Source organism: Raphanus sativus, unplaced genomic scaffold (assembly GCF_000801105.2).
Source record: "Raphanus sativus cultivar WK10039 unplaced genomic scaffold, ASM80110v3 Scaffold1893, whole genome shotgun sequence".
Classification (NCBI taxonomy): domain Eukaryota; kingdom Viridiplantae; phylum Streptophyta; class Magnoliopsida; order Brassicales; family Brassicaceae; genus Raphanus; species Raphanus sativus.
Window position 1 is genome coordinate 7,100 of NW_026617202.1, and position 11,558 is coordinate 18,657.

General features: G+C 39.4%; 2 protein-coding genes and 1 pseudogene across 3 annotated transcripts; all 3 read right to left on the reverse strand.

Annotated features, from left to right (window-relative positions):
• LOC130504930 (uncharacterized) lies at window positions 1-1,942 on the reverse strand. Of its 2 annotated transcripts, none has more exons than XM_056999543.1 (2): window positions 1,780-1,942; window positions 1-1,691 (listed from the first exon to the last, which is right to left on the reverse strand). In XM_056999543.1, the coding sequence occupies exon 2, from the start codon at window positions 1,688-1,690 to the stop codon at window positions 329-331; it is 1,362 nt and encodes a 453-aa protein (XP_056855523.1). In that variant the 5' UTR covers window position 1,691; window positions 1,780-1,942; the 3' UTR covers window positions 1-328. The 2 variants fall into 2 exon arrangements, with proteins under 2 accessions (XP_056855523.1, XP_056855522.1); XM_056999542.1 differs by having other exon boundaries at window positions 1-1,709; window positions 1,780-1,941.
• Window positions 1,943-4,281: 2,339 nt separating this feature from the next.
• On the reverse strand, window positions 4,282-5,562 carry LOC130504927 (heat stress transcription factor B-2a-like; annotated as a pseudogene).
• Window positions 5,563-6,421: 859 nt separating this feature from the next.
• Window positions 6,422-10,956, reverse strand: LOC130504926 (auxin response factor 2-like). The gene is made up of 15 exons (XM_056999541.1): window positions 10,611-10,956; window positions 10,414-10,529; window positions 10,208-10,303; window positions 10,056-10,112; window positions 9,794-9,949; window positions 9,627-9,711; window positions 9,451-9,541; window positions 9,203-9,367; window positions 8,979-9,098; window positions 8,810-8,885; window positions 8,562-8,733; window positions 7,558-8,465; window positions 7,260-7,450; window positions 6,956-7,170; window positions 6,422-6,833 (listed from the first exon to the last, which is right to left on the reverse strand). The coding sequence occupies exons 1-14, from the start codon at window positions 10,756-10,758 to the stop codon at window positions 6,993-6,995; spliced, it is 2,559 nt and encodes an 852-aa protein (XP_056855521.1). The 5' UTR covers window positions 10,759-10,956; the 3' UTR covers window positions 6,422-6,833; window positions 6,956-6,992.
• Window positions 10,957-11,558: the final 602 nt, after the last annotated feature.

Sequence of the window (11,558 nt, forward strand, 5' to 3'; positions counted from 1 at the left end):
TTACCACTAAATGCAATATATTAAATTTCACAACCAAAACAAAACCGGGTAAAATTTGGAGAAAAAAAAAAGATCATCAGTTTTAACTACAAACAAGACGTAATAGTTTCACTTGCAGCCACCATTTTGTAGTAATCCATAACCCAAAAATTGAAAAGACAAGATCTCAGTAAAAGGAGTGTTGTAGCCTTCTCTTAATCTTCACCCCTTGTATCAATACTGAGCATGCTCGTCATGTTGTCTGTCTCATAAAACCGCCAACAAGCTTGTTTCATTCACTAATAATAAACTCAGCCGTAGAATCTTGATAGCACCATGGACATTTACTTTAAGCTGCAGAAGGTGAAGGTAAAGGGTTTCTTCGGATGGGACGAGATGACTTCTTGAGATACGATGAGTTCCATTCACCACCTTCTTGTGCATAGTAATCCATCGGATAGTCTCCATCGAGTACCTCATCACCACCCTTCTTATCATCATCTCCACACGCACATCCCGCTTCTTTCTCCTCTCTTCTGCAGCAGCCAGACTTACAAGAAGAACAAGAAGACTCACCCTTCTCCCACCAACCAGGGATAAACCCTAACGCAATCTCAGCCTCAAAAGTGGTCAGCAGCGGCTTAAGAAAGGCCTCACCCCAATCAATAGAAAGCCTCGGACACGCTATCTGCACCCAAGCATCCACAGAGTCCTCAAACAAGGCCACTCTCGTGGGACTAAGCTCAGACATCAAAACAACCGTGCTATCAATCCCTCTCTCCTCCATCCTCTTCTCCAACCTCTCCAGAATCCTCGGGTTCCCTTGCCTTCCCAACGTCCCCAACACGATCCCCCAAGTCTTAGCATCCTTAGCACGAGCGATCGCCCTCCTCCTCGTCTCCCTCATCCCCTTGTGATCATACTCCTCTAGAAACATCTTCCCGAGATAAGGATCATACCTAAACGCCTTAATCTTGGGATTAGCTATCATAAACGCCTCAAGATGAAACCTCCCGTCGGCTACAAACACAAGCACCGCGTCCTCACCATCATTATCCTCAACCCTAGAAACCTTAGGTGCCGTGCATCCCAAGACTTCCCCAGCAGATAAAGGCTTCGACTGAGGGATCAAAACACTGAAACCTAGCTTCTCCAAATCCGGTTTCACAGCTCTAATCGCCGAAGTAAACTGAATCGTCCCAGCGAGAATGATCCTCTTCTTGACACCACCATCACCACCGAGATTAAGACAGATAGTGTTCAACAAGCACTTGACATCAATCTGTATCTCAACAAACACATAGAGACAAGGGATCTTGGTGGAGTCGATAGGGACGAGGCAGCTATGTCCGTAGTGAATAAGCAAGTCAGCGCCGAGAGCAGAGGCGGAGAAGTCGTCGACGCAGCAAGCACCGTAAGTGACGTCTCCGAGGACGAAGCAGCGAGAGGCTCCGGCGAAGGAAGTGAAGATGTCGGAGAGGGTGAGCGCGTACATGAGGAGACCCTCGGGGAGCTGGATGGCGACGCGTTTCGCGTTCGTGGATTTGATTCGCCAGACGCATTTGTGGATCTCGAAGTGGTAGATGGGAGGGAGGAGGGAGATGGCGGCGTTGAGGGATGCGTCGTTGAGGATTGTGTCCGGGATTTGGTTTTTGATGAAACGCTTTGGGGGTTGCTTCGGTTTGGTTTTGGTTGGTTCGGAAAGCTCCATGCTTTTTAGGTCAAAAGGACTGATTACAAATCAATCGAATTAGGAGAAGAGTTTCAATACGTAATACTTTGAGAGAGTAGAAGACGAACCAGACGAAGAAGTCGAGAGCACGAGATTGGTCTGAGAGGAAAAGGAATCGAAGATTGCTTGATTGCTTACAGGGAGGGAATCGAGAAGGCGGCGGAAGAGACGAGCAGGAAACAACTAACAACAACAAACAAGACACAACCAGGGTTTAGTTTTTTAGACAAGTAAAAAAAAAACAGGGTTTAGTTTTGGAGTGTTGTTCTTATTAAACCAACCGGTTATGTTGAATTTCGTTTAACCGAATTTAACAAATCTCTCTTAAGCCTTGATTGGTAGAGCATTAACATTAGCATTATTTTCTACATTATCCAATCAACATATGTTAGAAAAACATTTAGTAAAGCATTTACTAAATGCTAAAGCTCTCCAAATGCTCTCTCGCAAATGCTCCCATATGAAATTTTTGGAAGAGCATTTATATTTACAAATTTTAAATTTTAAAAAATAAATATAATTAGTTCATTTATTTGATTTAATAATATCATAAAATTATTTTTATATCCAGAAAATTAAATTTAATTAATATATATAATATATTTTAAATGAGAAAATATTATTTTTTAAACAGATATTTTAATTGTAATTTTATTTTTTAAAATAAAAATTTTTCGGATATAAATATATTTTTTGAAATTAGTAAATAAATAAATTAATTATATCTCTTATATATATAACGATAATTTATTTAATTTTGTTTAATAATATCCAAATTATTTTTATATCCAAAATAAATTTGTATTTATTTATTTAATTTAATAATATTCAAAATTTTTTATTCCAAATTAATTTATATTTTTTTTAAAAAAACATTTATTTTTAAATAATAATATTTCACATTTATAGTTTATTTAATTTATGTTATTAATTAAGATTTATTATTTTAATAAAAATATATTATAATATATTATATTTAATATATATTAATATTTATATTATAATTAATATATATTAATATATATATTATAATTGATATAATATTATTTTTAAATATAATATATTATATAATAATTTTATTAAAATTTTAAAAATTGTATATTGCTACTGCTTTACCAATCATCTTTATTAAATTTTAAACAGAGTATAAAGCTTCTGCAACATACTGCTTCTATAGCATACTGCTACTGCTTTTTCATCAGCTATACCAATCAAGGCCTATATTATCCTCTTCTTCTTTTGTTTTTATTGCTATACATAAGACATTCAAATTTTGGGGACAAAAACAAATATTCGCTTCATGTTTATCGTTTATCTTCTAGCACACAAACAAATATGCACTTTCTTATCCGTCAGAGTTTTTCATAGTAAAATGTTAAATTATTATACCAAATTTTCAGTTTGAGACAGATTACAAAAGGAACTAGTAACGGGATGTATAAATAAACTAAACACAACTATACAAAAATGGAATCAACCCGTATTCAATTTTACCCTAATGGTAAAAAAACTCCATCTGGAATTTCCGAATTGAATTCAATTTGTCTTGGCCACGACGGATTAGTCACGTACTTATATATACAGACTTCACGAAATTTGTTTTTAGGTTAGTTTGTTTAGGATCTCTATGGTTATCGAAACAGAAATTATATATGTATATAATATATAAGAGAGTATTTATCAACAACATATGTGCACCCAGAATGTGTGCATATTAAAAAATATGTGTTCTTAAAATTTATAAGAATCTCATACCATAGCATGACTGTATTAACTAATGAAATAAATCATGTATAAACATGCATTGAGAGGTTGTTTAGCACATATAGAAACACGAGATCGATCACCGTTTTGAGAAAATGGTTTATAGTGGACTAATAAGTGTGCTTCACATCGACGGGGAAATCCAAATGTTTAGATGATTACAACGTCTCACTTTGAATTAAGATCCTTTGTGGGTGATTGACTGTTTGTGATTCAAAAGAAAGAAGGAACAGTATGAGTAGACAAACTTCATCGTAACGTTTCTGCCAAGTCAGCACAGACTCAATCAAGAAAAACATCCGAACAGTTAGATTTAGCTAATTTCATGCTACCAACTGGGATCCTATGTTTTAATAATCAAACCACATGTAATTTGTGGGGATGTACTCGTCGCATAATAATGGTTACCACAGCAAACTATGTTTCACAGGGGAATGTCATTAAGTTCTTTTTAAAAAGAAATGTCATTTTAGTGCTTTTTTTAAGTATGACTACTACTAATTATTCATTATTATAGAGAATCTAATTGTGATACTTAGACGAAACGATGTCCACGTTGTATATGATCCCCGCACCCACCAAACAGGAGATTCAGGAAGCTTCACGACAACTTCCAGTTTCGCTATTAATGCTAATTGATCTGTTCTCTACGTCTCTTCTAGCTAAAGAATTAACAAAATTTCAAAACCCAAAAAGAGAAAAAGAAATGAAAAAGTCAAAAAGGTAAAGTCTAGAAAAATCTATGGAAGAATAAAAATAGAAAAACTGAAAAAAGAGCGTTTATATATATTAATAAAGACAACATGTTAGAGAAGAAGTCAAGATTGATGAAACTTCTTGAAACAGACGAGACACGTGCCTCTATTGTCTAAAAGCTCTCTGATCCTCTACTTCGCGCACACCCGATAATCCTAACCGTTCAATTACAGACTCTCTGATTGGTCCTATTGCAGTGTCTTAGCCACGGCGTCTCCTCCTTCTCCCGGATCTCTCTCCACAACCGCCTTCACCTGAACGCCTTCGCTTCTCGTCCGTTTCAGCCCTATCGAAACACCGAATAGCCTATGACTCGCTTCTTCCTCAGCAGCCTCCGTCTTCCCCGGAAAAAACTCCACCGCTTTCATCCTTTCGCGACTGGTGCTAGCTCCCGGAGAAGAACGGTTCTCATCAGGAGGAGATCCTGAGTAGGTAGACATGAGGCTGAAGATGTTATCGCAGAGAGACTTCATCTGTGCGAGCTCACGGTTAAGCTGGATGTTCTGACTCCGAAGCTTCTCGTTCTCTTCCAACAGCTCAACGGACAGACCGCCGCCGTTTCCGGTTTGACAGTTCCACGACGGAGACACCGCTTGATCTTCCGCAGAACTCGACGGAGACACGACCGTTTTCGCCGTCAGAACTCTCTGACCCGCCGCCGCCGCTTCAGAAGGCGGAGCAACAGCTGCTTGTGGGGTCAGCTTCCGACGCTGGATCTCTTTGAGGAGACGTTTCTCTCCTCTCCTGAAGAAATCATTCGAAAACTCCACCGATCAGGGACTACTTTCTTGAAACCCTGCAAGAAATTAACCAATAAAAAAAACGTAGCACAAGTGGTCCGAAACGAGACCGGAAGAGTTATGTAATATGACACGTACGTAAGTGTTGAGCTGACGGACGAAGCTGGAGAAGTTGTTGTGTTTGAAGTGTTTAGGAAGCAAGTCCCTAGCGAAGTCAGTCGGGTTCCAGACGACAAAGGAGGAACCGTCTTCGTTCCAGGAGATGACGTCGTCGATGGAAGGATCTTCGACGAGGTTAAAAGTCTTGGTGAGAAACGGCGTCGGAACAGATCTCTGAGACTCGACAATCATCGCGTCACCGTTATCGCTAACCATTTTGTTTAAGATTGGCTTGTAAAACGAAAGAACGAGAAGATAGAGCGTGTCCCCTGAGAGTCACGAAAGAAGAAGATAGAATAGTAATAATAATGAGGGAGGATAGAATATGATGGGAGTGTTTAAAAGAAAAAGAAGAAGACATAAGAAGGTCGAGAAGCTGCTTCAGGAAACTTCCTCTGCATGTTTATTCCCCTCTTCCCCATATGATGTGTCCACCAAGGGGTGGCCTCCACCGCTTACTTTTTCTTATTCTTTTTTTATTTTATTTTTTTTGGGGAAAATAAATGAATTCATTATATGGAGATGTCTGCCTGATGTGTCAATCGTTATCGGACTCTTCAGGATTAGGTGTCGATGGTGTAGAATTACTAAGGGAAGAGCGACCAAGATAACATTTATTCAAAACTCTAGACGTGTTAAAATGTATGAGAAAATTGTACATGAGTTAAAAGTTCGGACGTGGTGTTTGCTCAGAGCAGACAGGTCCTGTACAGTTTTACATTGTTCACCTAAATCTGACAGCTTATATAAAAATGAGTAGACGCAAACTCATTACCTAAATCTCTGGAGAAAGCTAAATCTGATTCAGAAATATTTGAAGAAAAGGAAGTAGAGACATAAGGGCTCTAAAATCTAAATCAAGCACGGATGATGCATGTTTAATGGAGAGGAAGTTTGGAATTGAATAACCAACACACAAAACTCCTTTTCATGATTTTGCTACATTGAACAATCAAGCATGCATGCTTGTCGAAGGAAGGGTTACTCCGACCACTACGTGAGTTCCATTCTTCGCACAGGTGGGCTTCTTATTTACTGCTTTAATGGCATATGAGTTCTTATATCATGGACTACGCGCCACATAGCTCAGATCGATTTGTGTTTGTTGTAGTCCGGTTCGAAGTGATCTAACACACTTTGAGAGAACCAGATCACATTTTCTAATTATGTTTCATGAAAACATAGAGAGGCAGCATTTGTACGTATGAACCGTTAAACCACACTTAAAATTCAAAAATGGGTTAATATTATACGTAGCTAAGCGTAGATCAGAACACAATAAAAATGCAAATTCTTAAAAACTTATGTACATTAGCATTGATATATAAACAATAAAAGACTTTAAGGAGAGATCTTTGGAAGAAGGAAAAGAAATACATAAAAGCAAAGAACCGAGAAACCAGCCTCCATCTACAACTCCACACCATCATTTCTACTTTATAAAAGAGCCCTTCCCATTTTCTACCATATAAAATTACCTGCAACCTTTTTTTGTTTACTTTATAGTATATATTGCTTATTAAATATTATTATCATCAGATAATAGGATGGTGGGAGATGCTAATAATCTAACTGGCCAACAAAATATTTCAAAAATTGCATTTTATCATATCTTAGAAGAAAAAAAAAAACATAACCCCATATTGCTCTCCACGCTCCACCATCCAACTCTCCTCTTGGTCTGTAATCCTACCACTCTTCCCCTGCGGTTACAAAAACACCCAGTATCATTTGTCTGTAATGCTATAAACTCGGGTTTACGGGTCTTCTCATTCGTAATCCAGTCTGTACTGATATTAGTTCAAAAGCAAATATATATGCAAACCTTGGCTAGTAGCAAAAGGGTGTTTTGATTTTTTTGTTTAAGAGTTTCCGGCGCTGGACAATGAAGGATTTGATGCAGACTTGGCGTCTTTTGCATCTGATCCTTCCCCAGCAACTGCGTCTTCCTCGTTCCTACAGCTAAGAGTTCTCGGGTTCATCTTCCTGACCTCCTCTTTCGTGTATATGAAGATTTTACGAACCATGCAACAAAACTCTCTGTACAAATTTGTTCACGGTGTTAGTGTCAAAAAAGAATTACTAACACAGACGTATGTATAGAAGAGGAAAAAAATGTAAAATCTTACTGCCAAGGATCGTCTCCAACAAGCATCATATCATTCTCATCATCTGTGTAAACTATCAGCCAATCCTTCTTAGGTGCCATTAACTCTCCATTAAACTCAAACAGCCTATCCAATTCAGTAACCAACTCCTCGTAGTTCTGGAACTTTGAGAGATCTACTGACCGGCCAAGTGCAATGCCCTGCTTGTGAACCTTTTTCAAAATAAAACCAATGTGTTGTGTGTGTTAGTAAAGAAATGCTTCAACAATTCCAACAAGCTCACACAATTTGTGTTGAACAAAAGCAAAACAAAACTCACCTTCGTGCAGCTCCTACTTGAGTTTGTTTTGGTCTGAACGTCCTTCGGATGGGGTTTACTAACCGGGAACGGTCGTCCTTGCTCACGATGATCATTTGTCGATTTTGACCCTTTCGACTGGTCAGAAAGATCCTGAACCTTGGGTGATGCTATCTGCGTAAGCCCCGTAGTGTCATTCAAATTGTTTCTCTGAGCCGTAGCTGTATCTGTCCCGTTCACGTTATTCACCAGAGGAATGCCAAAAAGCCTGCAGTTCCCATCTCTTGGCTTTGCTGCCTCCTCTTGTACGACCGCAGGACGTTTTGTTACATGCTCTCTAGCCTGAGCATGGACCGCTTCTTCGAAATAATTTAAAGCTCGGGGACGTATTGGCCAGTTGCCAGCAGCATTCTCAGTCGTCGTCACTGCACGAGGCAAAGCATAGGGATTACTTATCCCTTGGAAAGAGGTATCAGATGCGGCAGGGACTTTGGGGGATTCATGTAACTTCAGGGAAAGGCCAGAGTGCATCATCTGCCACTGGTTAGCAAGATATTCGAACTTGCCATCCTGGTCGCTGAGGATTTTCCTTGCGGCCACAGAAGGTGATGATGATAAACGGTCGTACATAGGTATTTGATGACCGTGAGGTGGTGGTGGTTCTATGTTTGCCCCAAAGCCAGAAAGCAAATCCGTGTAAGCAGGTTGTTCATGCCTGGTTGAGGACATCCAGTTCTCATATCTTCTAGAAGCTGAAACCACGTCAACCTTGTCATCATCATTTGAGGATTGCCACACAATAGAATTCTCAGGAGCATCGCATTCTACACTCTCAACATGTTTCGTTCTCAAGGTCGGGTATTCTTGACCTTGCAAGACCCTTGATAGTCCACTTGCCGGTAAAGGGTCCATGTTTGCCTTAGATGAGCCTGTTTCGTGGAAAAATTAATTAAAACTTCTTTTAATGAGTGTGATTTAGTTTTCACACAAATAACTAATCAGACGCAATGCAATGTAGAATATACCTTCTCTTATGCGCATGGAAGAGTCCGGAGTAGAAGGAGCTATATTAGATCTGGGTCTCTTAGGCCTAGGCATTGGTACAGGACTCAAAGCAGGAGGAGAAAGAGCTGGCTCAATCTTCCACGGGGATACTCTATCAGGGCGAGGAATACTAGTGGTCTCATCCCAACGTACCTGAAACAAATTGAATATTTAGCATTTCATTGGAATGACAATGGTTTTTATCTTCCCGAGGAATAAGGACACAAACCTTGAGAGATCTCCATTTCGATTTTGCCCACCTCGTGGGGTCAGAGTCTTCAATCCCAACGATTGTGCCAGTAAACCTAATAAAAATAAATAAAGTGAGCTTCGTCTTTGAAAACAGGAATGCACTGAAACAAAATAAAATGACTGAAAAAGCAGAAACATTATTTTACCTCTGCTCAGGAGCCTCTTCGCCTTCGAATCTCATTTTAAATCTCATACCTATGGAGTAGTTATTTTTCACGGACTCCATATACTGATCAAACGGAACAATAAACTCAGAAGGACTAGTCCTGTCACAAAGAAAACCACAATACATGGAAAAGTTAGTAAAAGAGACATAGAGACAAAGAGCAAAAGGCTGCCGCGTCATGTTAGCTAAAAAGGAAAAAAAAACCTTGGTTTGTAGTAGACAGTAAACATGGTTCCAGTTGAAATAGCGTGCCAGGCAGTGGCCAATACACCAAGATGCATGCTGTGGCTTGATATAACAGAGGATGGCACATTTCCTTGTTGCCGCATTGCACGCCTTACACCCACACGTAATTCTCCATTCTCACCCCTACAGAAGGAATAAGATTATTATAGATAAAATAAAAAAAATAGGTACACAAATAAAGAATATCATGAACCAAAAAAAAAAACCTTAGAAATATAAAAGCATCGCCTGCAACCAGCCTCTTGGAGCTAACAAACACGCTCCATCCACTCTGAAGCAAATGCCTTCGTGGTTGACCTGGTATAATAACATCATCACAAACATTAGCATCCGTGGGGGGAAAACAAAATAAACCAAGGTAGTTAAAACAAATTTCAAATACCTCGGAAAATATGTCGGAAACGCCACTCAATTGCATGAAGATCTTTTGCAACTAACTCCTGAGTAGGAGGTTGACGTGACATATCCTGAGAGAAGTAAACAAAAAAGGAAATGGTGAATCAAAAAGAGCGTCTTATGGTTCAAATATATATAAACGAAGGTACCAACCAGAGGTGGGAGACATTCATCCGCATGCCGCCTAAGAACAGAAAATCCACCGTGTGTACTTGTGTCCGATGCAGTCAAGGTTTTGCAGAAGGAGTGTACTTGGAACCTCGGGGGCGGGGGAGGAGGTGGCACTTTCTCAATTGCATTCTCGTCTTGCTGTAACAAATTAAAAAAAATATAAAATAATCAGCTTATTGAACAATATGATCAATCTCATACTCCGCTCAAACAAAATGAATATAGAAATTAAAAAAATACTTACCATAGGCTCTGGAAGAAGAGTAATCTGCGCATAAACTTCGTCGGTATCAGCCTCTGCCTGCAAAATCAGACAAAAATCTATCGTTAGTTAGCCGACAATTCGAGACGCCAACATCAAACTGTCTTTCAAAATGAGAAGTGAGAGAAGCTTACCTTTAAATCGACATTAATGACTCGACAAAGGATCTTGGAAGGAAGATCATAGAGAGGCATCTGCTGTTCCGCTGCTTGGTTTGTCGATGCCTCCACCTACTCATCAAGAAAACGACAAAATTAAAAACAAAACAAAAAAAAAGAAAAAAAGTATCTCAGTAAATCGGAGACAAAGAGAGTAAAAGTAAAAAAAAAAGCTCACGCACCTGCTCGATGTGTCCCTGAGGGAAATAGAAGACACGGTCGTCTTGTCGAGGTACCGTCACGAGAGGACCAGCACAAGCGTGCCACAGTTCACGGTAGAGAGCTGCTTCAGCGTCGACTAAGAAGAAGAAAAGGTAGATCAACTCAGTTTCTAACCAAAACCAAAGCTTAAAAATTAGTCATTAACAAAGAGACTTACCAACACGCTCAGCAGCCATGGATCGGTTAGACTGAGTTTTCATCGCCGCCTCGCCGGCGACCGTTGAGTCACTGTAACCAAGGGAAGAGAAGTTTTCTCCTCCTCCTCCACGATTTCCTTTCATTGAAACGTCCGCACTCGTCGTCATACTTTGTGTAAAGCTCAGATCTGTTTCATCTGGTGACGAAGAAGCTCCTTAGCTGACGAAATCACCAAATATAGAAACCACTTCTCCTCTTTCGAAAAAAAACCTCAAAACCTCTGTTTCTTCTTCTTCTTCGTCTCTGTATCTGTCGTAAACACAATCACCAGCTCTTTTAACATTACGAGATACTGATAAACCCTAGAATCAAACCGAGTTAAACCACCACCAATTTCACCTCGAATTTGGCTTTTGATTCAGAGATACAGCAACTCTGTGTGCTCTCTTTTTCTCGTCTTCTCTTCGTCTTCCTCTACTCGCTTATCGGAGTCGCCGGTTGCACATCCACGACAAGCCTCCTTTTCTTCTTTTCTTCTCTCTCTCTCTCTTTCTCTCTTTTTTTTTTTCTTCCTCTTTTCCTATCTTTGTGTGTTTCTGGGTCTGAGGCGACCAAGGCTTAACCAGACAAGTTTCAACCGTGGTGAAATTCTAACCATACGCATAACCGGTTTTTACCGGTTACTTTTCCCTCTTTCACACCGGCTATTTCCGGTTGTAACCATTTGCCGGGGGACCAGGGTCTGCGACTAACCCCATAGACAAGTGACCCCCAATTATTTTCTCTCCTCCTTTTTCCTTTTTTTCTTTTAATTTTTAATATATACAAGTCTTTTCTAATTTAACTTTAAACTTATATTTCGAAAATAGATTGAATTAAATACTAATTGACTTTAGTCATCTTTTCGAGAAAAGAAAAAAAGGATGGTATTAAACCACCGGTTGAAATTTGGGAAGAGGAAATCAAA